At 42.0% G+C, this 24,218-nt stretch overlaps 1 protein-coding gene across 3 annotated transcripts in view; it reads right to left on the bottom strand.

The window, feature by feature from the left end:
- SETBP1 (SET binding protein 1) overlaps window positions 1–24,218 on the bottom strand; it is a 262,079-nt gene that overhangs the window by 198,126 nt on the left and 39,735 nt on the right. For 2 of the 3 annotated variants that reach the window (XM_069880365.1, XM_069880364.1), the window contains exon 3: window positions 14,217–14,300. The exons of the other annotated variant lie outside the window; for it this stretch is intronic. In XM_069880365.1, coding sequence (XP_069736466.1) covers window positions 14,217–14,300 — 84 coding nt within the window. The remainder of the gene's footprint in view (window positions 1–14,216; window positions 14,301–24,218) is intronic. 3 annotated transcript variants of the gene reach the window in all.

The following is a 24,218-nucleotide window of genomic DNA, read 5'->3' as shown; positions in this document are numbered from 1 at the left end:
TAAAGCTTGGTTTATCTTCTCCCCCTTCACTATTTTCCTTTTTTTTTCCTTAATAGAGATATCTTCTGGAAAATCCTAAAACCTCAGCCCAGGTTTATAGCATAACAGCCAGGCAGCATTGGAGGTGTGGGGGTATGGTGTCTGCACGGCCACCTGTCCCCAAGAAATGCCCAGGTGGCAGTGTACGCTGGGGATAAGAAAAGGAAATACACGTCTATCTCTCCTGGCTTCCTCTTGTGTAAATCAGCAAGAAAAAACAATTGCAAGAAAAAAAAAATCATATAGAGGTGAAAGGGTGGGAGAAGAGGCTCAAGCCCGCTGGAGATGGCAACCTTGTGTAGGCGGTGAGTAACCAGGCAATCAAGCCAGTGATTTAACAGGCTTTTTCCATACCTTAATTGTGGAGCAGGGGTGTTTGTGGCTCAGAGAAAGCAAACCACAAAGCAGACTAAACACCAGGCACAGGGAACCTGAATTTGCACAGAAAACAGCACAGGGGAAAGGGATTCATGGTGAGGAACATATGCAGGCTACTGTTTGCAAATGGAAATCAAATAGGTTGCCATTACCAATAATGAAGTGTGAGGTTGGCGTATCTCAGATTTCAGCACAGTTTATTTTTATAGAGGCAGCTTCCTCGTGCAAAGTGTTGGCAAACAGTCTGCTGGCAGGGAGGTGGGGAGTGGGGAGGATAGGGCTGCTTAGAGAGGCCACAGCAGCCTTTCCTACCTGCTGCAATGGACCAGTGAGTCACAGAGAAGGAGCTCCAGGAGAGAAAAGTGAAATTTCATACAGACATATGATCAAGGTATTAATCTTACAGATGAGAGGAAGATGCAGAAGTAGGGGTAGGGAGAAAGTAAAATGGTGCTGAGCAGGTATCAGACATTAAGAGGACTAAAGACTACAAGCTGAAAGATAGGGACTTGCAAACAAAGTAATAGAATTTCTACTGCATGAAGTTACATGAAGAGTAACCTACAGACACCCCTACATAAATACACTGCCCCAGATCCTTAGAGCACATCAAGCTTTGCCTCCACTTACACTGCCCAGCAAACAGCCAAGGATACAAAAGCTGCACTGTTCTTCCTGCCTTTAAAGAAATCAACTTAAACATTACAACACCTCCACCCTAGCGTTATGCCCTGATGCCAGGATCAACACATAGATGGGCTGCCTGCCCTGCTCCTACTGCTGCTCCCTGGCAGCTCAACACCTCAAAGCTGAAGGACCCTGCAGTCTTCCCTCTCTTCCAGCTCTGCGTGGACACGTGTGCTCCAACCAAATGACCTCATCTGGACCAGATTGAGCCTTCCAAGTCAAAATAAATACAGCACATTGGAACTGGCAGCAATTTTCAAAGGTTTAAGTTGAGCCCCTCTCAGTTTTCACTCAGCACTTTATACATTTTGTCTGCTACAAAATGGGATCATTTTATATTCCCAGCCCCAATACATATTTTATGAACCTTCAGAAAAGCTGCCTCCTATGCAGTTAATGTTTTGGTTCCAAAGTTAACTTGTTAAAATACATATTACTAGATTGGCCATGGAAAAAAAAAATATAAGAAGAAGGAAAAAAAGAAACAGGTGAGAGTTGCTGGGGTAAGAAAAATAGCAGCAATGTTTGGAATGGGTCTGCGGCCAAGGCAGCAAACCTGTTCATTTTAATGGGACCACCCAAGTGAACAAGACTTTAAGCTCTTACTCATGTGCGCTATGTTCACTGCAGTGCAATTCAAAGTCCAGAGGGGAGTTAGAAAAAGTAGTAGTGGGGTTTAATTATGGCTTAGCAGATGAGAGAAAGTGCTGGGTTCCCACCAAAGTTCATTCCCAAACTTGCCAGCAGAATATCATGTGATCTCAGGCCTCGTTCAGTCAGCACAGGAGCAGGGAGACGGTGCTCCTGGAACAAGCTGTCACTGCCTGGACTTGCCAGAAGTCAACCATTGTTCATCAGTTTCTCTGAGCTGTTATGGGATTTTTCTAGAGGTGAGTAACACTACCTCCTCTAAACACATTCCTGACTTCCAACCCCCCCCGCGAAAAAACTCCGGGCAAAAAACCCCCTCTTTTTTGAAGGCCACTTAACGAAACAACATTTAAGCTTTTAGTATTTTCTCAAGAAAGTAGCCTATACATGAAGGCTTCCTAATTGTAAAGTCATTACCTAATTCAACACCTATCAGCTATGTGTTATGAGTAGTTCAATTGGGTTGGCTGACTCAGGTCTAAGGTTAATTTCCAGGTCATAATTAAAAGTATTTCTGGTGAGGAAATTGCATTTATGATGCTATAAGCACCAAGATAAAACAAACTAAGAAGTAATAAAGTAAACAGAAGTTTAGAAAGTCACCTAAAACGGGAGAAGTGGATAGAGATTCAACAGATCACCCAACAATGGGAAAGCTGAGCTCTTAGATTACTGTCACTATTACTTTCTCCAGTCTAGCTGAAACACTCCCATCAGCAAAAGCCTATCATTAGATTTAGTGATGGCAACTCAGAGGACAGAAAAACAGTCATGTGCAGGATTGGCTGTATCAATATCCTTTCTCTCTGGGATTACACTGTTTGTATCCTAGCCCGTAGGAAAGCAGATGATTGACGTTTAACAGCAGAGGAGAGAGGAGAGGGACAAATGGGAGGGGTAGAAGTAAAATCTGGTACCAAACATGAAATATTTAAGCCCTAAACCTCTATGGGGATATGATCCTACCCTGCAGTGTTGATATTTTTTTTTGGCCACAGAAATAAAAAGAAGGGCTTTGCCCGGTGTCACTGCAGGCCACAGAGGATAAATCCAAATGACAGGGCTTAAGTTATGAATATGGGGAATTAGAGATGAGAAGTAAAGCAGCTTATAATGGTTCTCCCATTTGCTCTTTGGAATACAAGCTTCCGTATTGATTTTGAAATGTCCTATCTTCATCCTAGCTGCTTCTTGAAAATGAAGCTTGAGAGTTTCTTCACCTTGCAGCCTCTTCAGAGTGATTTGATAATGATAAAAAGAGAATATAAAAGCTTTTGCAGGCTGTTATACATCAGGAATCATTCCCTTGTTTTCTAAGTATAACCGCTGACCTCTAGGGGGGATGCTGGGAGAGATATTTCTATTGACATGAAGATAGTTGTGGTTCAACTTAAAGCCCTTGTTTTTGAGACATTCAGTGGAGGCAAGTATGGATGCCTCAACACACATTAGTCAATTACCTAAAGTCAAACCACAGAAGTGTCCTGCAAAAAGAACAGTTCCAACTTGCAGCATCAGAAAACACAGAGTTTCCTCTTTATGTTCATACTCAGGCAACCTCTGGATATTTACCTAGGTCTTGGCCTATAGCATTATAGACAACCCAAGTATCTATATCCAAATGGAATCTACTGTGCCACCTTATCAACATGTGTTTTTCCATGCCTACAATATGGCAAGGTAAAAGACTAGGCAGCTGAGAAGGACATAGGGTTGAGAAAGTTAATTTTATCATCATTTCTGACCCCAGTTCAGGGTAAGGTGATCACATTTCCCACTCAGTTGCAAAATATTTGAGCTCTTTTTAAAGAGTTTGACGTCAACTACCTAATTAGAATCATAGAATGGTTTGGGTTGGAAGGTACCTTAAAGATCATCCAGTTCCAACTCCCCTGCCATGGTCAAGGACACCTCCCATGGGATCAAGTTGCTCAAAGCCCCATCCAACCTGGACTTGAACACCTCCAGGGATGAGGCTGCCACAACTTCTCTGAGCAACCTAGGCCAGGGCCTCCCTGCCCTCATTTCTTCCTAAGGTCTAATCTAAATCTTCCCCCTTCCAATTCAAAGCTATTCCCCCTTGTCCTATCACTGCAGGCCTTTGTAAAAATTCTCTCCACAGCTTTCTTGTAGGCTCCCTGCAGGTACTGGAAGGCCGCTATAAGGTCTTTCCAGAGCCTTCTCTTCTCCAAGCTGAATAACCCCAGCTCTTTCAGCCTGTCCTTATAGCAGAGGTGCTCCAGCCTTCAGATAATCTTTGTAAACCTCCTCTGAACCCATCCTTCTTATGCTGGAGATTCCAGAACTGGACACTGGACTCCCGGTGGGGTCTCATGAGAAAGAAGCAGAAGCATAAAATCACCTCTTTCAACCTGCTGGCCACACTTCTTTTGATGCAGCCCAGGATACAATGGTCCTTCTGGGCTGTGAGAGCTCATTGATAGCTCTTGCCGAGCTTCTCACCAATCAGCACCCAAAGTCCTTCTCTGCAGGGCTGCTCTCAATCATGTCACACACACCCTCATCCCCACCCCCATCCTGTATTGAAGCCATGGATTCCCCCGGCCCAAGTACAGGACCTTGCATTTAGCCTTGTTGAACCTTCTGAGGTTCACACAGGCCCCCTTTTCCAGCTTGTCCTGGTCTTTCTGGATGACATCCTGTCCTTCCGGTGTGAAAACTGCATCACTCGGCTTGGTGTCATCTGCAAACTTGCTGAGGGTGCACTCAATCTCACTGTCTATATCACTGATAAAGATATTAAATAACACTGGTCCCAGTGTGGACCCCTGAGGGACGTTGCTTGTCACAGGTCTCCATCTGGACATTGAGCTGTTGACTGCTGCTCTCTGAACATGACCATCCAACCAATTCCTTATCCACTGAACAGTCCAGCCATCAAATACATCCCTCCAGTTTAGAGAGAAGGATGTTGTGGGGGACCATGTCAAAGGCTTTATGTAAGTCCAGACAGATTACATCCATTGCTTTTCTTGTGCCCACTGATGTGGTTACCTCATCATACAAAACCATTAGGTTGGTCAGGCAGCACTTGCCCTTGGTGAAGCCAAGATGTCTCTCTCTCACCTCCAGATCCTTCATGTACTCTAGCATGATGGGCATCTTTGGTAGGAAAAACCACAGGGCCTCATCCCTCATAGCTTTCCCTATTCACTGAGTCTTGAAGTTGTGCAGGTAGAGTCTAACCTGTTCCAACACCAAACTTGAATTAGTACTCTGTCAGATAACTCACATCCTTGAAGAGATAAGGCTAATAATCAAAACAAAGCTGAAATAACATGAAGTTTGTAGAACAGATTAGGTTGGAGAATGAAAGTCGATCTCCCTGTCACCTACACCAACATTCAGCTGCTAGGTTGATCCTGCTGCCCTCCAAAAATGAATTTCACTACCTGGGGAAGGACAGTGAGGTTTCCTGTGGCTTTTAATTTTCCTCTCTATATTTTTTCTCAGCAAAAGAAAAGCCATTAATATTCAATCATTTCTGAACAACAGATGCAGTTGCAAAGATGGTTTTGCACTTAAAAGCCTCCAGTTGTAGACTAAATTGATGACACTTCAAATGTGCCCATGAGCCACAGCGGAATGACCTCATTAAAGCAGTGCCTTAGTAATGTTGTGCTAGTTAAGGTTATGTTGTCTGGTTGTGAATAGCTGTGAATACATTCTCCAAGCTGGAACCAGTTGCAGAGAGGATTTGGTTCTGCATCATACAACTTTTTAGTTTTTTTTTTTTCCTACTTTAGATCAGATTTTTTGTTTCATTGTTTTTAAGATATTACATTAAAAAAAGAATAAAACCTTCTTCTCTTGTATGTAGCTGGACCCATGTTATATCTCAAACCAGTGTTAACCTACCACAGGCATGGTCTACACCACACTAATATCCAAATACACTGGATATTTGTGCTGCTTTCACTACTTTATAGAGAGACCTGAAGTCTTATGGGAAATAAATTACATGTCTGGTTGTGTAGGAAATCTGCAGCAGACTGAGGCACTGAACCAGCATCTCTGAAGGGTGAGCTGACTCCACAGACACTGAACCACTTTTTTCCTACCTGCTTTAAAGACTTTCAAACTATAGCTTGTAGGATTTCTCCCCTATGCAGAGGATTTCTTTTTCTTCTAAAAGACAATGTTTGTTACAGTTTTATTTGACAGAGCTTTTGAGTGATTTCCAGGAGGTAATGTTTTAAAAACTGATTTTGACCTATATAAGGAAACATTAAACCCAAACTCCACATGCATCTTAGGCTGCAACTATCCCTGGCCAAACCAGACTTGTATGCACAAACAAGAAACTCATGAAGTGGGATATAACAAACAGCAAAAAGATATAAGGCACAAAAGATGGTTTAAACAGAGCAATGCAAAAGTGTTCTTGTCAGCATGAATAACATAACATCAGAACAGGCTCCCACGAGAAAGTCAGGAAAAGTCATTGCCTGAGCTGCTGGAAAATTCAGCTGAATATGTTTTCCATGAATAACCAATGTAATGACTGAATATTTGCTGCATGCAGAACAACCATATTGGGTACAGTTCCAGACAGATGACCTGCTGAGATTTAGAAGCTGAATTTCATCTCGTCTTGCCATCAACTGTAATACAATGGGAATGAATTGAGGGTGCAAACTGCCACGATTCTGCTTGGGGAGCATTTTGCACCCTCGCCAAGATAGGCGTGAAGTGCTCCACAAAGTTGCAAGCACAACACTCCAACCAACAAGGACGTCCTGCTCTCCATCTGCCACCTTCCACAGAGCCTTTGCACTTCCCTTGCACCTCACAGTTCTCAGCAGCTCTGAGCAGGCCGTTCAGTTTGCGTGAAACTCAGAGTAGATGGGATTCACGAGGCATCTGTCATCCAAAAGGTGGTTGACTGATATTGACCCTGCCATGATGTCCTCACACACTGACAACTGCTAAGGGGAAATGGGAATAAGGCAGAGTGGGTAAGGCAGCAAATAAAGCCAGAGTGCCAGAGACCAATGGGGAAAGATGGTCCTTATTATATCATAATCAATGGGCAAACCCAAATCTTCACCTATGCCTTCTCCTCTGCATGCTGACCTTGCACTGGCTGAATATTCTTGCAGCAGGTAAGCTGCCGACACAGAGGGCTTGGGGACCACCTGGAGTGGCTCAGCAGTGCAGTCTTTCCATCTCCACTCATGTAGAGAGATCAGTGAAAAAAACAAAATAGTTATTAATGCTCCCTGGGATTTTAGCAGCAGAAATGGCATGAGACAGCATTTTCTTTGGCTGCTTTAGTTCTATTTTAGCATGCTGCTGCATGTTTGCCTTTGAGGAGTATAAATGACCCTTTCAAATTCAGGATTTGAGGCTGATGATGACAACTGATAACACTAATTTTTTCATGTGTGAAGCACTTTCCATTCAGAGAGCTCTCAAATTGCTTTTCAAAACCATACAGCTTCCCTTCATCCACCACCAAAATAAACCTACCTCTGAGGTGGAACAAAGGACCCATCAATGCAAGGTAGCAGTTCACAGTAATTTAGGGCAGGAAATGAAGAATAATGTGTCCCACTGAAGGCACCAGGTCAAGTTAAGCTGGCAGAATACATTTCCTGAATGACAGACTGGACAAAACATCATTGCAAAAACTTGTATGTTCCCACTCAGGAGGGCAAGTGCCATGGGATCATCACTTACTAGTAAAGGTTCTGAGCCCTAAGTAAGTTTTACATTTTGAACAGCAGGTTGCTGTGTTAGAGCGTGCATTCAGAATGACCTCAAAAGGAAAACAAAACCAAACAAAAAACCCCCCAACAATTTGTTGACTGCCATTTCTGAAGCCTTTTCTGCTAAAGAAGGCAGGATGAGTTTTTTGATCACCGTCTTCCTGTAGAAAGGGTAGGCTCTATTGAACTTCAGTCTGGATTATGCTACACTTTACAGGAAGCCTAACCTGGTTTGTAATGAATATGAACTATAGTGGGAACCACAAGGTGGGAATCTCTTGAAGTAAGAATGAAATTATTCACAAAATGAATGAGAAAAGAAAACATGTGATTATAAAAGTCATTAGGAACGTCAGTTTACCAACGTCACTGTTTAAAGGGAGGTGTGACCTGCTACAATGCAAGCCTGTTGTGGTTGGACTTGCAAAGGACACCCATAACCTCATTCTGTTTTGTTTGGAGGCTTACATTTAGGAAATTTCTTTCATACTATCCCTCCAAAATTTACATAAATCCAGAGAACGGGAGCTTATCCACCCAACTTCCATTTCACAACTACTTCAATTCCACATAACAGATGAGTGAAACCAAAAAAAACTTCCCAAACACCAGGAACACAGATGCTTAGTATAAGATTCAGCAGCCAGCAAAGCACAGCTGCTCTCTGAATTTGGGAAGTCCAGAGAAAATCTGTCTGGTGAAAGCCTCATTCAAATAGGTCTTTTCCCCAATTACATATCAAGAGGAAGAGACTTCCAGTTTTTTAAACAAATTTTCTTAGATTAAATTTTCCACAGCATTTTGGTTCACCAGATGGAAACTTTCCCCCCGCTACAGCTCCATCAGCAGCAAGAAAATTGCAGTGAGTGAATAGAAAAGCAAAGATGGTCCACCTTGCTGAGACCAACATTCATATCATGGAAGTGGGGACAGAGGGGAAATACTATGATCTGGCAGCAGGAACAAGACAAAAAATATTATACCCATGAGTTTTTTTGGAATGTAAAAGATGAATTCATAGAATAAACATAATGATAGAGTTACAAGGTTTGCTTTTAATAAGTATCAGTGTCAAAAGGGACATGTTTATCAGTGGTGCTCTATGTAACAGGTGCCTAATATCTCAAAGGACTGGATGATCTACAACCATTTCCTATGGTCCCATGTTCCTTGTGTGATCACCTAGTCTACTTCATTCGACAAACAAAATATTTTTAAGCTTGCTTTACTGCCCCAACACCTCAGACATCTAGACCCACTCTCTTTGTATTTAATTCTTGGTTTAGATTTTATAACCTGTGCAGAATTCAATGATTTTTCAAGCAGAGATTAAAACTCTGCCATCAATTTGGAGGAGTAGGTAGTGGACAGCATACTGTCATCCCATAGTTTTCTCCTTTTGCTTTCTTCCATTCATGTATTTCCAAGTTAGCCAATGTTTTCATTTATTTTTATTATGCTTATTTCTTTTAATGGACAGAAATATTAACTGTGCAGGTATGATCCAGGCTTGTTCAGATGGAGTGTGGGAGCCTTTGCACTCCCTCATTTCGTGCTTCAGTGCATTTCTTGCTGACAAGTGGAAGAATGCAAAGGAGAGCCAGTGAAGCCAAGACATATTCTGCGAAACTTGGTGTCAGCCCTCTGCTATACCTTCAACAGATATTGCAGCACCAGCTGCCAGAGGAACCTAGATCCAACACAGTTCAGGCCAGGCCAGTTAGCTATTTAAAGAAATGGTTTTATTTATATACCTTTTACTCTCCTCTCTTCCAAACTCCCCTCTGTTTTTTTAAGACAGGAAATCACCAGTAGCCATGAGCACGTAAAATTTGACAGCGGTTTACCAGATAATTTGTATTGTGCCCTTTGTCTTCATTGGTACTTTTATTCTTCAATAAATTCCTTCAACCATTAAACAATGTTACTCCCACAACAGCTTTGATAGAGATCAAAAGAGTGTGGCAGGTTTGCTCCAAGTTTCTACTGCTACCCTCCAGGTATTGAAGGGCTAGATGAAGACAAAAGACATTTCTCTTTCCTTTACTTTCTTCTAAAGGGTTTTATCCCAGATGAAAACATGTTAAAAAGTAATTAAGGTGGACTTTGCGGGGGTGGGGAGATAGGTCTCAACCCAAAACTTAAGACATTGTGCTTTTGCTGAAATAATGACAACCATTGATAGTATTGCCTCACATTCTTGAAAAGAAACTGCAGTGCTAGGAAAAAAAAGAGAATAATCATGAATTAAAGTGCTTTCTACTCACAGGAGATCTCTGGTGACACAAGTAGCAAGGAGATAGATACCCATCCACATATATATATAAATATATATATATGCATACCCGAGTCCAGTGGCCTGGAAAGAGAAGCTGAACTCCTTGTAACTTTGTGCATGAGGTGAGCAGTACTACACACCTCGCCTCAGTAGCACAATGTAATCCAGAAAACCTCGAAAAAGGTGGCTGGTTTGTTTACTTAGTACAACTGGAGTCCTAGAGAGCTGAGGTCATCTGCAGTCTTGTCAGTTATTGAAACTTGCTACAACCACTACGACAGAGCTTAAAATCTTATCTTTGCAAGGGCTGCATGTGCACTAGGTTACACCAGGATCTACTTAAGTTTAAAAGAGAAAATAAAGCACACAAATAAAAAGCATCAGAGAGATTATTTCTTTCTCAACACTGAATTCAACCTCTTGAAAGAGGTAAACTCTCAAGAGGCTTCAGGGGAAAGGAGGACACTCGGGTAAGGCTGAAGAAGCCCACAAGGGAAGCTGCCTACTTCATTTCTGGAACATGGACCATGTGTGCCTATTTTTAATTTTGAACCGAATTCCTCTACTTTCTGCCAGAATTCTTGAGCCCTGTGCCAGTGCAATGAGAGCAGTGGCCCAGCCATCCCCTAATAGCTATTACTTCTTAATAAAGAGCAGCACTTAGGCAAGGGATGAGGTTACTGTCAGAGGGGTCATGATTAATAATGATTAATCTGATCCTTGCCAACATGAACTGGATCCACCTTTCACTAAATAATTACTCTGCAGCATGGATACCATTTCCAGAGAAGGCATACATTTGTCATATTAAAACCAAAACCAAACACATGGAAGGATAGGAGGATCTGACTTCTGAAAAACACTTGAGCTAGAAAAGTTATGCAAAGTGAAAAAAACAAAACTATCAACGGGTAGGATCAGTTAAACATTGATGACCCATCTACCTTTTGGACAAAGCAGCTGAAAACAAATAAAACTATACTCTGAGAAGGCAGAGCTGCATGTGTCAAGCATATGAAGTGTTCCACTACTTATGATTCTCAACTTTATGCATACCTCTAATATGCATATTATTTGTTCACCCACACATTTTTCCTCTGTTTTTAAATGACATTTTTCTTTCCTCAGAAAGTACACAAATGAAATCACTCCCTAGGAACCACCTTTCCAGCTTTATGTTAATATACTACTTAGCACAAGGAAATCCTAGCCCAGGATTGACATTCTTATGCAACAATGCACCTCAAACAATAAGCAACAGTATAATAATTTATGGGGAGGCACAAATTACTGGGAAACTAATAACCACTCTGAAGAACATATATGAACCTTGCAATTATGGTAGGATGTTTGTGGTACAGAGATTCTGTTCTGGGCCTTGGAGCATGGGTGAATTTCATTCCCACAAAGCACGCAAACAACTGGCAATGATGCCAGTGGCAGCCAAGGACACAAGGCTTCTGCTGCCAAGAGATAGCCCTATTTTGGGACTCCTCTGAGTCACCCTGCTTCACTGACCCAAAACTTCATCGAGAACATCCATGGAGGATGGGACTCTAGTTCTTCAGTGCACTCAGGTGTATTTCCTTCAATATTTTCAATGCTTCTGTGGGATTTATATTACACTGTTTAGTCTTCTGCCTCGTCTTGTAAGGTTTTATTTGGACTGAGACACCACGCAACATAAACCACCAGTCCCTCTCCTATTCTGGTGCAAACCCAGCATGAAAGTTGAGTTTTTTGTGACTGTTTTGAAATCCCAGCCCCACGTGAGCCTATGTGGACTTCTGCCCTTGACAGTGGGATCTACACATTGATGACTTGCACCACGGAAAATATCATGCAGAGAGCTGCATTTGGATGCCAGACTCAAGGAAGAAGAGCTCAGGTCTTGGAGACTAAGGTGCCTTCTCTTCTAGAGCCACACTGGAGAAATGCCAGTGAATTAAATCCTCAACAATGGCATAACAACTTGGTTCATTTGGGGATTTTCACTGGCGGAACAGTGTGTCTGGGACCTTTTGCAAGTTTCCAAATTGACTTGAAAGAACGAAAAAAAAACCTTCAAATCTTAGCAAAGTATCACCTTTCCCAAAATTCAGTCAAAATGTAGCTGCTGAGTTCCAAACATTTAAATAGTTTATGATTTAAAAAACAAATACCTATTTATGTGTAATGTCAGGAAAATGAAACTAAGTTGTATTTTCATGCAACTTTACAGAGGCATCAGAGGAAAACACAGAAAGACCAAAAAACAAGAAAGAAAAAGCCCCTGACAACAATTATGAAGGTAAATCTTCAAAATCATTGACAGGGCAGGAACTGGGAGGAGGGGGTAAAGCTCAGCAAGCAAGACTATGTCCAGTGTAGTGCTTTTCCCCTTCATAAAGTGAAACAAGCTGTTCCTAAAATAAAGCTTCCTCGGTTTTCTGACCATTAGTGTCCTGAAGGATTAGCCTACAATCGTTGGCAAGTGTTTGCAGTTCCCAGCTGATGTCACCATAGAAGTCTGTGTTTATCTACAAGGCCCACAGGATTTATAAGCTGAGCTGAGGTCCTGCATTCAGATACACATGTTCCATGCTGCCACCCACCCTCCTGTACTAGTTTCCTTCCCAAACACCTCCTGTCCCCGATATACTGATGGGACCCTGCCAGGGGCACAAGGAATGAGCTTCACAGCCTCTGGGGCAAGCACTTGTCCAATAGTTTATGCTGGTAAAGCAAAAAATATTTAGTGAGACCGTCAATGTCACCACTAGACTAGAAAAATTACATTTCAGAAAGAAACTGAATGAAAAAGAATAATTTAACACTGTCCTAGAAAATGTAAAAGAGAATAGGATTTTTTTCCCTCCCAAAACTACCGCCTGCCGTATAATTAAAGTATTTTCATCAATGAGTTTAGGTTCGAAACCCAGGGTTTGTTAAGAGATTGTTTTTTTGTAAAACTCCTCTGCAATCAAGATGTTCGCATTTAATTTTTAGTCTCTTCTACAAATGGTCTGTTCCTGTTCTAGTCCCAATGTAAATCAAGAGTGATTCAGCCAAAGTACATCAACATACAAAAGACTAACATTGGCAAAGGTGTTTCATTTCTAAATTAATTTTCTCCTGATATGTTAGAAACTCAACACAAGAAAATTAAGCTTGTATTTGAAAGAATGGGAAGTTAATCTTTAAAAAAAAGAAATATGAATCCTTGTCTTGATGGTGAACTTACAGTACAGATCATGACAAAGAATTTGTTATTTTGAAAATAATAATTAAAGAAAAAAAAAAGCCAGTATCAATGAAAGACCTAATCCTATAAAGCATTTATAAGTGTGACCAACACTCCTTACAACAGAGCCCACCGCAGGATAGATAGATATGTTCTCAGATCTCCTCAGACATTAACAAAACAAGGCTCATAGACACCGTTAATTATTAGGGTTGATTAACATGCACACTGCAAATGAAAAAGATTTTTCCTCTGGAGAATTCATCTCTTCACATTAGTAAATTATGGAGAGTTCCTGGAGCTTTGTGAATACTATGTGAATCTGCTTCAGATCTATATCTGGTCACAGGTTGTTCACAAGGTACATTAGAGAGCAAAGTTATTTGATATTTGAGAACAATTGCTTCAGTCTACCACATTTAACATTGGATGACCCAGAATTGAAAAAATATTCCCACTCAAATAATTATTTTTTTTTTTCATCTTTGGAAGGAATGATCTCTATCAAAATTTCTCTTTAGCTACAAAGCTGGAAGACCACAATAACTGGAAATTTTGACAGGGACAAACTTAGCTGATCTAAATGACTGCAAAATGATAACATGTAGGGATAGACAACCAGTTGGTTATCCACATCTCTTGCAGTTATAGAACCCTACAAGTAGACCAACTTACATGAGTTTGACCATAATAATTTGAATAACGGACATTCATTCTAAGTAAAGAGTATTGAAACCTGGCTATTAGTTTTTGAACAAGTTTTAATATATCTGTCATGAGGAACCTCAATAAAAAATGTTCCTCGATGGTGTCGTCAGAAAAAAAGCACTCAATGAATGCCTTGTTTCTCTGTAAATATTGCCTCTCCAGCCATACAGTACAAGACGAAAGGTTGTGTGCACTTAGCTAGCAACGGCATGATATATTCTTTAAGAAAGACATTGCCTGGAGTGGGTTTTTATAAAGAAACAGAATTCATGAATAAATAAACCAGATGGGAATAAGTCAGGCTAGGGCATTAACAGCTCCTAGTGCAATGAATCCCTGGCCTAGCTTGAGGGTTTTTCTACAAGTAACAAATACAAAAACATTTATGTCAACATGATTGTCAGTCATGCCAAGGACTCTGTGTCCAGGAACCCTGACACGCAACGGTACGGTTCAAATCAGCGAGATATTAAAACTTTTTTTTTTTTATTTCTACCCATTAAGGTACATATTAACTGACCTGATCCAAGTCTTTCACTTGAGCAGTTTTCCCTTTTCTGCAACCACAACTCATTAGCAGTTTTGCATCTCCAATGACTTTTCCCTGTAAGAGACAAGACAAGAAAAACATGAGCACAGTCTGAACCACTGAAGACCAAAAGGCTTGTAGTTGTGACCAGAAGCAGAGGAAGAAAGGGTATTCAGGAAGCCTGTGGACTCATCCTGCATTGCTAAGAGATAACCTTCCACAAAGGAGTAGCTCCCAAGCTGCCAATGAGACTTCCCCAAAGGCAGATAGCACAGCATCGATCGTGTCACATAGACAGGGGCAGAAGGAAAGCAAGGTATGTAGGAAAATGCAGTGGGAATATAGGCAAGCCAAGCTGAAAAAGGACAGGTTGTTTTAACCCAGTGTTTTGATACACATGCATGAACAGGAACAAATCTATCATGCTCAGAGAGCAGAATTACCAACTGGAGTGACTTGTGGTAAAGCATCATAAATCAGCATTTCTGTTCACCTTTACAAACTTAGTGCTTACTTGCTCCTAGCGTAGCTAGATTTGGTGAAATGAAATCTACACGTGTCACTTGCCCTTGTTAGGACAACTGGTCCATATAACCACAGGCAAGTCCTTGCCAGGACTTCAACAGCCCACTCTCTACCTGACACTGCTGGCACAGAGCCCACAACATCGATAACACACCAGCATCAATGAAGATTTACAAAGAAACAGGGACCCTTCATCCTCCCTTTGCCTACAACCAATACTTTGGGAAACAAGCTGAGTTCAAACACCTTTTCACTGACAACCCATTAAACTGACTGAGTGTGATTGAGTAGCAAGGTCCCTCATATTGATGTCATTCTCTTCTGGCATTTATTTGAGTTGCTTTAGGTCTTCACTGAAGAGGTTTTGGAGCTTATCAAACCTGGATGTCTTGATAAATCACCATGGCAGAAAGGAGCGGATTCTAGGTTTGGTCAAAATGCTTTCTGAGCTCAAATACTAACACAGCCAATTGAATCCTCACAAACCCATTGCAATGACTTGCTTTCCCAAAGACACACACACAAATATATAGCCTTTTTTTCAGACTTTTGCTGTCTGCAGCTGAAAAAATAAACACTCTCAGCATCTGCTGGACAACCGAGGGAGAATCTGCTTTCATGAGATTTCAGCTGGATTAAATTATATGGAAAAGACGACCTCAACATTAAAGCAGTTAATGAGTTTAGCCAAGTGGAAGCGCTCTGCCCTAAATGATGAGGAAGGGAAAGGGCATGATTAAAAGGAATTGCAGCCATTGCTCAATGTCAGGGCACAGCAGAGAGATGACCTTTGATGGCAGGAATTACAAACAGGCAGATAAACTTCTGGTCACCTCGGGAGAGCCTGCAACCTGCCAGGTGTGGTGAGATCTCTTAGTTGGTGACCCCAGGATCTCACAAATCCCAGCAAGGTCAGATGAAGTGCAAAAATTATCTTTTCTCCACATTCCAAAAGAGATGCTGGGAAAAAAAATAAAGAGACACTGAAAAGGCTGTACTTACACCTGATACCTAACCAAAATGCCCAGTGTTTGAGTTGCTGATTACAGCCTGTCAGACTTCAAGGTTTTCAGGAGACTACTTCCAACTGATAGCCTCTGCTTGCAACTCCCATTTATCAAAGTTATTTTGCCCTTGCCTGATTATTAGAATCCTTCAACAATTAGACTGTAGTCTCTTAAACTTGAAAAGCATTTCCCAGAAAGAAGTGATTCAACTAAAATTTAAAACTACTGTATATAATTATTATGTTAGAGATAGGAAACTGAGGCACAGGAATAGAGTTGTCTGTTTCACCAAAGGAGACTTTCTAGGCACCCCACAGTATATGAAGTGAGGTAGAGACAAAAAAGAACTTAAGGGGGACCCACACACTTCCTAACAGGCAGCTGATGAACAGCCAGGATACCTTAGGGTACCTATAGCAGCAACACACAACTGTGTTTAGGAAACTAGGTCCACACATGACTTGCTGATCCCAGGATCCACTGCATAGTCATTATGTTGAAAAAGATACTCCAGCCATTTTACACTGCAAACCAAGGAAAAACCTCCCATTTTTGGACCCTTCTCTGGCTCCAAGGATTTACTGTCATGCAATCTGAGCTCATGTCAACCCAAGGACACATTGTTCTGTCCAGGTCAAAGTACCACCAGCTTAATTTAGCAGAGAAGAATTGCAAGATGTTACCCATAATAATCTGGAAATTCAAGAGCAGAGGGGGATTATGAACCCAAAACTTGATAGGTTTTTTTTCTTTTTCCCTAATGGTACAAGAATGCTAGGGTTTTCTCCATCTCCCAAAAAAGCAAACAAAACCAATGCACTGGATGAATAGTCCCATCTCCTTTTCCAAATGCAGATGCATCTCTCCTAAGGCACATTGCCTGAATTAGCTACTACCTTACCCTTTTCTTAGAGAGGCTTATTATGAGCAGATGCTTAATTTGGGGATAGGTGTCTAACATTAGGCAGCTAAGTTGAAAGGCAAAAAAAAAAAAGCATATGGACAACATTTGCAGCCAGTCGCAACTGCGTTCAAGAGCAGATGGAAGCCTTGTCATTCAGGGGTTTCCTCGCATACACCAAGCAGTTCAGTGGGGATAGGGAAGGGGGCTTCTGTTTGGATGCTTCTGTCTGGAATCAGATAAGAAGAAAACATGCTTTTCCAAAAGCACACGCCTTGTGTTACATTAAACATGCATATGCAACTTCAGCTTTTATTCAGTGATCTGAAACAGAGCCATCCAGGGTGCTAAGGGTCAGTGACTTTTTGTTTGTTTATCTGTATGTTATTTTACAGTTTCCAGTGCTTAAGGACTTTGTCAAGAAATTAAAACACCTCACTGGGTCTATCCTGCTGTGGTTGTTTCCTCCTAATATATCCGTCCTTCCTTCACCCAGCAGCACCTGACGTTTACAGGGGAGGGAGAGGAGAACCCCACAAAGAGAGGACCCCTCATTTCACTGGGTACTATAGATATTCAGTCCTAATTTATGGAGCATAATTTCCATGTTTCATGGCTTTTTAGTAATAGAACTACAGAGGACCACAGTGATCTTGAAAGCTCAGAGATGTATTTTACCAAGCAAATTTGTGCTGCTGGCTATTGACGTGATGCTCTGGTTTAGAAACAGGCAAGCACAAGGATTTCCAATGGAGGAGCTCACTTTGCCTTTTGCTGGCTCTCACCCATTGTCAAACATCCCCCTTCCCAAGGTAAAGAGCAAGAAGTCTCCTTGGCGAGCACTGAAGAGCAAAGAACATATGTCGCATTATCCCAGCTATTACAGGGAGCCTTTCTGGCCTCACCCTCCTCCTTGCACCATGGACTCCAGGAGCTGGCCAAAGTTTGCAGAAAAAAGAAGAAAAATAATAACAGGCTTAATTATCTCAGCTGCACACATGACAGGAGCTGAGCAGTTGCCAGTTTTAACAGCCTGTGGTCGAGAAACACCAGGCTGCATCCTCCAGAAGTCAAATGAGGGCTGGTCACAACTCACTTCATGACAGTGGCTCCAAGGGAAGGCGTGGGTGTGTACACAAATCACTGCCACCGGGGCAGCCCTTGAGGCTGCAGCGAGCACAGATGTTGCTGATGTTGCCGTGTTGCCCAGGGTGGTTCTGCTTAGAGCTTCCAGCCTCATTCAAAGGACTCAGACGCAACACAAATGGTACCAGCGTGCCTCCGTGGGACCTGCCAGGCTCTGTGCTCTGGAGGAGCTGGCTAGGATTAACTGGAGGATGCCATCTTCCTCCCGCTCTCTCATGTTTGTGGCTGGAAAGATCAGCTAGAGAGGTGGGCTCTGCTTGGCCGTACTGTGCCGTGCACCCTGCAGCTGCTGGTGCGTCCAGCTGGGCTCTGACCTGCTTATTTCCCACCAGTCTTCCTCAGTTTTGAGCAACAGCCATCGAAAATACTGGCAGTAGCTTCACCCCCAAGAAGCTGTCACAACCCATCTCCACTTGTGCCCTGGAAGGTCTCACTGGCCAAACCTGTCCCTGGCTTTCAGCTTTTTGTGCCCTCTCCAACTCACCTGACTTGTGATACCCCCAAAAATGTCCCCAACCAACAGATGAAAACATGAGGCACAGAAAGAATAACTGAGCCTTGGCCTTTGGCGATGTAGGGAAGAACACAGCTTCCAGTGTGGCCTTTCTGAGGCTTTTATCAGCATTTCAGTTGCTGAGGGAGCCTGGCTTTTCACAGAGAAGTACTTTTCTGAAAAAGCTTTGTGAAACTGAGCTGAGAAGTGCTTCACAGCCTCTTCCCTTTTCTTCTTCTCCAGCATGATATCCACATAAACAGAGTGGTGATACCTGCTTGTGAATTACAAGTATATAGAGAGGTGATGCCATCCTTCTTTGACTCCTTCTCCATACATACAAATATCCCATAATTTCCAGAAATGGAGGACACATATGCAGACAACTCCTGACATTCTGCACCAGGCAGGCTGTGCAATTCAGTCTGCTGTCCTGCCACCAAGTTAAATAGTTATTTTTAAATAAAATTATTATTGTTTTACTCTATGGGCTACTTAGTAAGAAGCCAAGAGGAACATGGTGATTTGAATACATATTTTTTTACCCTGGGGCCATAGTTCATTCTCTTATCAAGAAGAAAATGCATATAGCACTGCAACAGTGAACTCTAAATAAAATCCTCACAGGTGCATAAATGACATTGGGAAGAATAAAGTATTCAGTGTTTATGTTTTGAAGCTGTTCTGTCAGGGTGATCTATGCATCTTGCAGAACCGGTGCCCAAGTGCCGACAGTGGTAGAATGGGAGAGGAGAAGGGGGGAAATGAAGGGAAATGAGAACTGAATCCAAGGTGGAGGCAAGCGGCAGTACAACAGACAGCTGGTGTTTGGGTGGTGGTAAATCACCCTGAAATGAGCCTCTTCCCTCAGCTCAATGAGGCCTAAACAACAAAGGAAGGCACAGCTTGCAGCCGGACAGCCTGCTAGCCAACCACAGACACACATGACAGCTTCATTCAGGAGCCCAGAGTCAATACAAAAGCTTCGAAATCAATCCGACATCCTGCGACCTCAAACAATGCGCCAAATCTTCTCAGAATTGGAGCCCCAAATGAAGGGGAGCAGCATTCAAGGGAGATCAAACCACAGGGCTGGCATTGAAAGGGACTAAAAAGGAGAAGAATGTTCCCAGTTTATTAATGGCGAGGTCTGGCCGGCTGCATCCCAGCCACCATAGGTTACGTTCATTAAAGAGCAGCGCTTTGCACGTATTATGCAGAGCACCCGGAGAGTATGTGTGTGTGCATGTGTGCGTGAGCGTGCCCCTCACTCGCTAGAGATCAGGATGTGTCTTTCTGCTTAGCACTGTTGTCTCCATCAGAAATTCCTCCTGTGTGAACTGCAAACAGGGTTTTTTCCCACTTGAGTGACTGTATGGGCACAGACGTGTGCACGCCCTCGCACATACACACGCTCTCTCATCCCAGAGTCTGAAAAGCATAAAGGATCTCAAACAGGCTCTTTCCAAGCGGGGAAAAAAACCAAAAAAAACCCCAAAACATCCCTTTCCCTCCTAGCCATACTTTCAGCTCACACACACACAATATCTATTACAAAAGGCTCAAGCATTATGCGATTATAGCCACTGCTGATGGAGTTGATTGCTCCATAAACCCTTCCTCACTCCTACAAGCCATAAAGGAGCTTGTTGCACAGCACAACAAACCCACAAAGAGGAGCAAAAGAAAAAGAAGGGCTTTGGTCCCAGGAGTTGCCCTCTCTGGATGGTATTGTCCCTACTGGGGTAGTTTCACCTACAGCATCTCTCTTGTAGCACCACACACAAATGGCACCCTTCCCCCCTACAGTGACAAAAAGGTCAAGTAAATCCTTTTTATCAGCTTCCCTTTGAAGGCAGGTGGAGAAGTAGAACACAGACATACACATACACCAAAAAAAAGAGGACAAATACCATTTGCAAAAGTACTGTTTGGATTCGCCTGTCCTAATGATCTTTTTTTCAGCTGTCACATCTTTGAAAGTCAGACCTTGCAAGTTTTCTCCTCCTCAGCTGCACAGCCCAAGGAGGAGTGCTCACTTGAGGAGACGAAACTTGAAAAATGCTTCTTTTTTGTGCTAACATGAGAGTAGATGAAGAGAAAAGACTAAATTTTTCAGTGTCATTTATGTATTTTGATGTAAGTTCCCCATGCATTTTCACTGAAGATGTGTCAAAGTCCAATGAGCTTTGCTTTTAAAATGCCATGTTGATCTTATGTTCAGAACAGACGTGGCTCTGAGAACTAGTAAACTCTCTCAAATTTGGAGATACTCAGGAGTGCAGAAACTGAAAACAACAATTAATGTTCCTAAGGACACAGCAATTTCAACACATTTTGTTTGGGGAATATAGCACTAAAGTTCCACAAAAAGACTTTATGCTTTACTCTCCCTTTACTTCATTAGTCTACACTATTGATGCCACAACTCTGGAGCCCTGAGAGACTACGAGCATGATCCCTATCTGATCCTCTGAGAATAAAGCTCTATTTTCATGATCATGTTATCCAGATGTCAGAGGGAAACTGGACAAAGGCAAGTAGAACAGATTCAACAAGATATTTCTCCAGCACAAGGTAGGATAGAAGATCAACTCCACATGTAAGACAAGATGAAGTGATATTCAAAACCGAGGGAAGACAGGAAAAGTCCCCAAGCAGCTTATCAATAGTAACAAAAATCCTCTCAACTACAATTTGTAGAAAGACGAAAACTGCATCCAGGGTGGGAGAGTGCCCAGAGATATGGTAGATGAGTAGTAGGAAATGAGGGAGGGGTTGTAACAATGCAAATAAAACAGAATCTGAGGGATGAAATGTAGAAAGATTCAAGGTTAAATTTGTTAGGAGGATAATAAGATTGAAATCTTTCATTTTAAAATATGTTTTTCTTTGCACTTGAAATCACACTTTTTGTTTCAAATCTTTAGGGAGTCCAAATGTAAATTTTTCAAATTCAGGAAAACTCTGCTCTTATTTGGATGAGCTGGGTTTGGCTGGGTTTTTTTTTCGCTTGTTTGTTTGTTTGCCCATTTTAAACTCTGCTATTTGAATAATTGGACAATCTATCTTAAATATTCCACCAATAAATCACAGACTTGTGTTTCTTTTTCATGTTAAAACTAATCAGTGGAGAAAAGCCCGAGCTGGAAGTTAAAATTCTGTCCATCAAGCCAGTGATGCATAATCATTTCTCCACAGAATCACTGGTGAATGAAAACTTCTCTGAAGAATTACTGTCATATAAATAGTTCTTTGTTCAGGTGTAGAGTGCAACCACAGTCTAGGATCATCTGCAACCTGCCAACAGGGCTCAAGGTTTCCAGAGTTAACTGGTTTGTAGAGTTTTCCCACCTCACCAAAAAAGAGTTTACAGCTGAATCCCATCTGTGGGTGCATTGAGCCAGAGCCCCAGTCTGCCAGTCAGGATGCTGATTCCATTTGTAGAGCTTTGAATGGTCCATACAGATGATGATAATATTAGGATTCCATACTTCCATTCCCCATCAAAGACGAGTAAACAGAAAAAAAAAATAGATGTTTTTGGCCAAAATAAGGGATTTTTAAAGATGCCTCTTGGGTGGAGGAGGTGAGAGCCCTTGTACCAAGGAACCCCAAATCTCATTAAGCATCAACAGGAATTATCTTTCTCCTTCTCAGATTCTCAGATTATATAGGCATTTTTAACAAGATCTCAATGAAGTTCTGATGCAAAATCAACACACTTCTAAAAACTAAGAAACCTGACCTCACTACATACACTGTCTCCCAGAGTCCCTATTCATCAAAATGAAACCAGCAAACCTCATATATAGTTTAGTGACATTAACTCTAATTTTGTCCCTAAATCATGAGACACATTCAAGGCAAGACCCACTTTGATCTCAGTAAGCAAACTGTAAAATGCATAAACCATGTGAATAGACAGCGAGGAGTTGATAGCTGATATATTGAATCCAAAAAGCAAAACAGAAGACAGAAAAATTAATGCCAAAAGGGAAGGAAGGGGGAACAGCTGTAAACTACATAGTTACTAAGCTGCCTTTCATTTTGTTTTGTGTTTTTACTTAGGTACATGACAAAACGTAAGAAGTCTTCTTTTGTTTCAAAGAAGTTTACAGTGGATGATGCTGCATTGATATCCATACTAAGGTATGGGCAAAACATACACAATCGTATGCACAGATAAAAATCATCTTAGGCAACATGATTCTCCTGCAGCCAAGTGTCTCTGCATCCCAGCTCCTGAAGCTGGCTGGAGCGTGCTTGGGCGAGAGTGGATGACCTGGAAATCGGAGCCATCTCCTCCTCCTCCTTGTTTGAGGACAGACAGACATCTCCATCTTTCCTCCCCGTGTGCAGTTGACAAGACTTCCTACACAAACTGACACCGAAACAGCTAATTTACTGCTTTGTGTAAGGAATGCAGCCAGGGCTTTGGTCTCCTGCATCCCAGACTCTCTCGCCTGAGCTGCTTCATCCCAGAAAGGATCTTCCCTTCCTCCAGCCCCCTCTCACCCGACACAAACTCCTCCTCCTCTTCTGCCTTTGTAGCTTATCTCCCTGCAAGCTACTTCCCAACAGGAGTCAAAATTAAACAGGCTGCCCATATGCCATGGCTCACTTGTTGTCTGTTCCCCTTACTGCCATCTGCTCAGCCAAAGGGTGGGGGGAAATTAGGAAAAAAAAAAAAAAAAGAAAAAGGAAAAGGTGGGGGGAGAGAAGAAGAAGAAGAAGGATAAAGCCAGACACAATGAGGACAAGGAGGGAGGTGATGATGCTGTCTCTCACATCTGCTCCTTGGCCAGGCTCCCAGATAGATCAGTAATGGAGAGGAGCAGAACCAGTGACAATTACCCCAAACACAGTCCTGTTTATTTAACCTGTTCAGAGAGATCAGCTCGTGTGCTGCTCCCCCAGCAAGAAGGCACGGTGCTCCAGCAAAGAGCTTCCCTCTGAGAAATCTCCCACCAGAACAGAGGCAAAGGGAGATCCTCAGCTCCTGAAACAGGCTGAAGGAAACCTGCCCAGACTTTTCAGAGTACGACAGCTGTGCTGCTGGGATTGGGTTTTCCTTAACTTTCCAAATCACTTTATTCTTTATAGCAGAACAGGCTAAGGAGAAAGGAGATATGTGACTGGGTGTGGAGGGAGTTACAGGTTTTCATGTGCATTAATTTCTAAAGTTTCTGACCTGCAAATCCAGAAGAAAGAAAAGGAAAAATAAATAAATAAAAAGCAGCCACTGAAAGAAAAACCAAAAACAAAAAAAAAACCTATGAGAGAAGATTATAAATACCTTGGTGCTTTCATGCTGCTTCTCTAAACAGAAAAGTTTTCAGTCCTGCAAAATACTGAGTGCAGAGATTTTTTTTCTTTTTTTAAAGGAATAAGAAAAGGATGTAGCTCAAGAAACTGCATGGCTCACCATCATTATGCATTTGTGACAGGCTGGGGAGAAAGTCTGGGAGTGGAACTGTGGGAATAACAGAAGTTGTGTTTGTTTTTCAAGATGAAATGAAAACCTCAAGTTTAGGAAAAAAAATAGATTAACTTGAAAAAAATTCTGAAAAGGACAATTACTACACCTGCTACTCAGTAGAATGAAAAGCAGGTAAAAAACCTGCTTTTTCAACACTTTTTTTTTGCTTTTTCTTTCTTTCTTTCTTCCAGTTTGTAGTGAGACATTGCATACACATGCAAGGGCTGGTGCATGTGGTGATAAGGAATGCTAATTGTGTTCCAGTCCTTTTACCTACTTTTGAATGAATTTACCTCTGAGAAATGGGAGCAGAATTCACTCTGTATTTGTTTCCAGGCAAACTGCAGGTAGTATAGAAGCGTGTGTGAAAACACGTGCTTTGCATTGAGATAGGTATCAAAAGCCATACAGTTGATTCGTCTCAAGGCCAACACTCCTG

Source organism: Phaenicophaeus curvirostris, chromosome Z (genome assembly GCF_032191515.1).
Source record: "Phaenicophaeus curvirostris isolate KB17595 chromosome Z, BPBGC_Pcur_1.0, whole genome shotgun sequence".
NCBI classification, from domain to species: domain Eukaryota; kingdom Metazoa; phylum Chordata; class Aves; order Cuculiformes; family Cuculidae; genus Phaenicophaeus; species Phaenicophaeus curvirostris.
The sequence above is the reverse complement of the archived record's forward strand: the minus strand, read 5'-3'. Positions and strand labels throughout refer to the sequence as shown.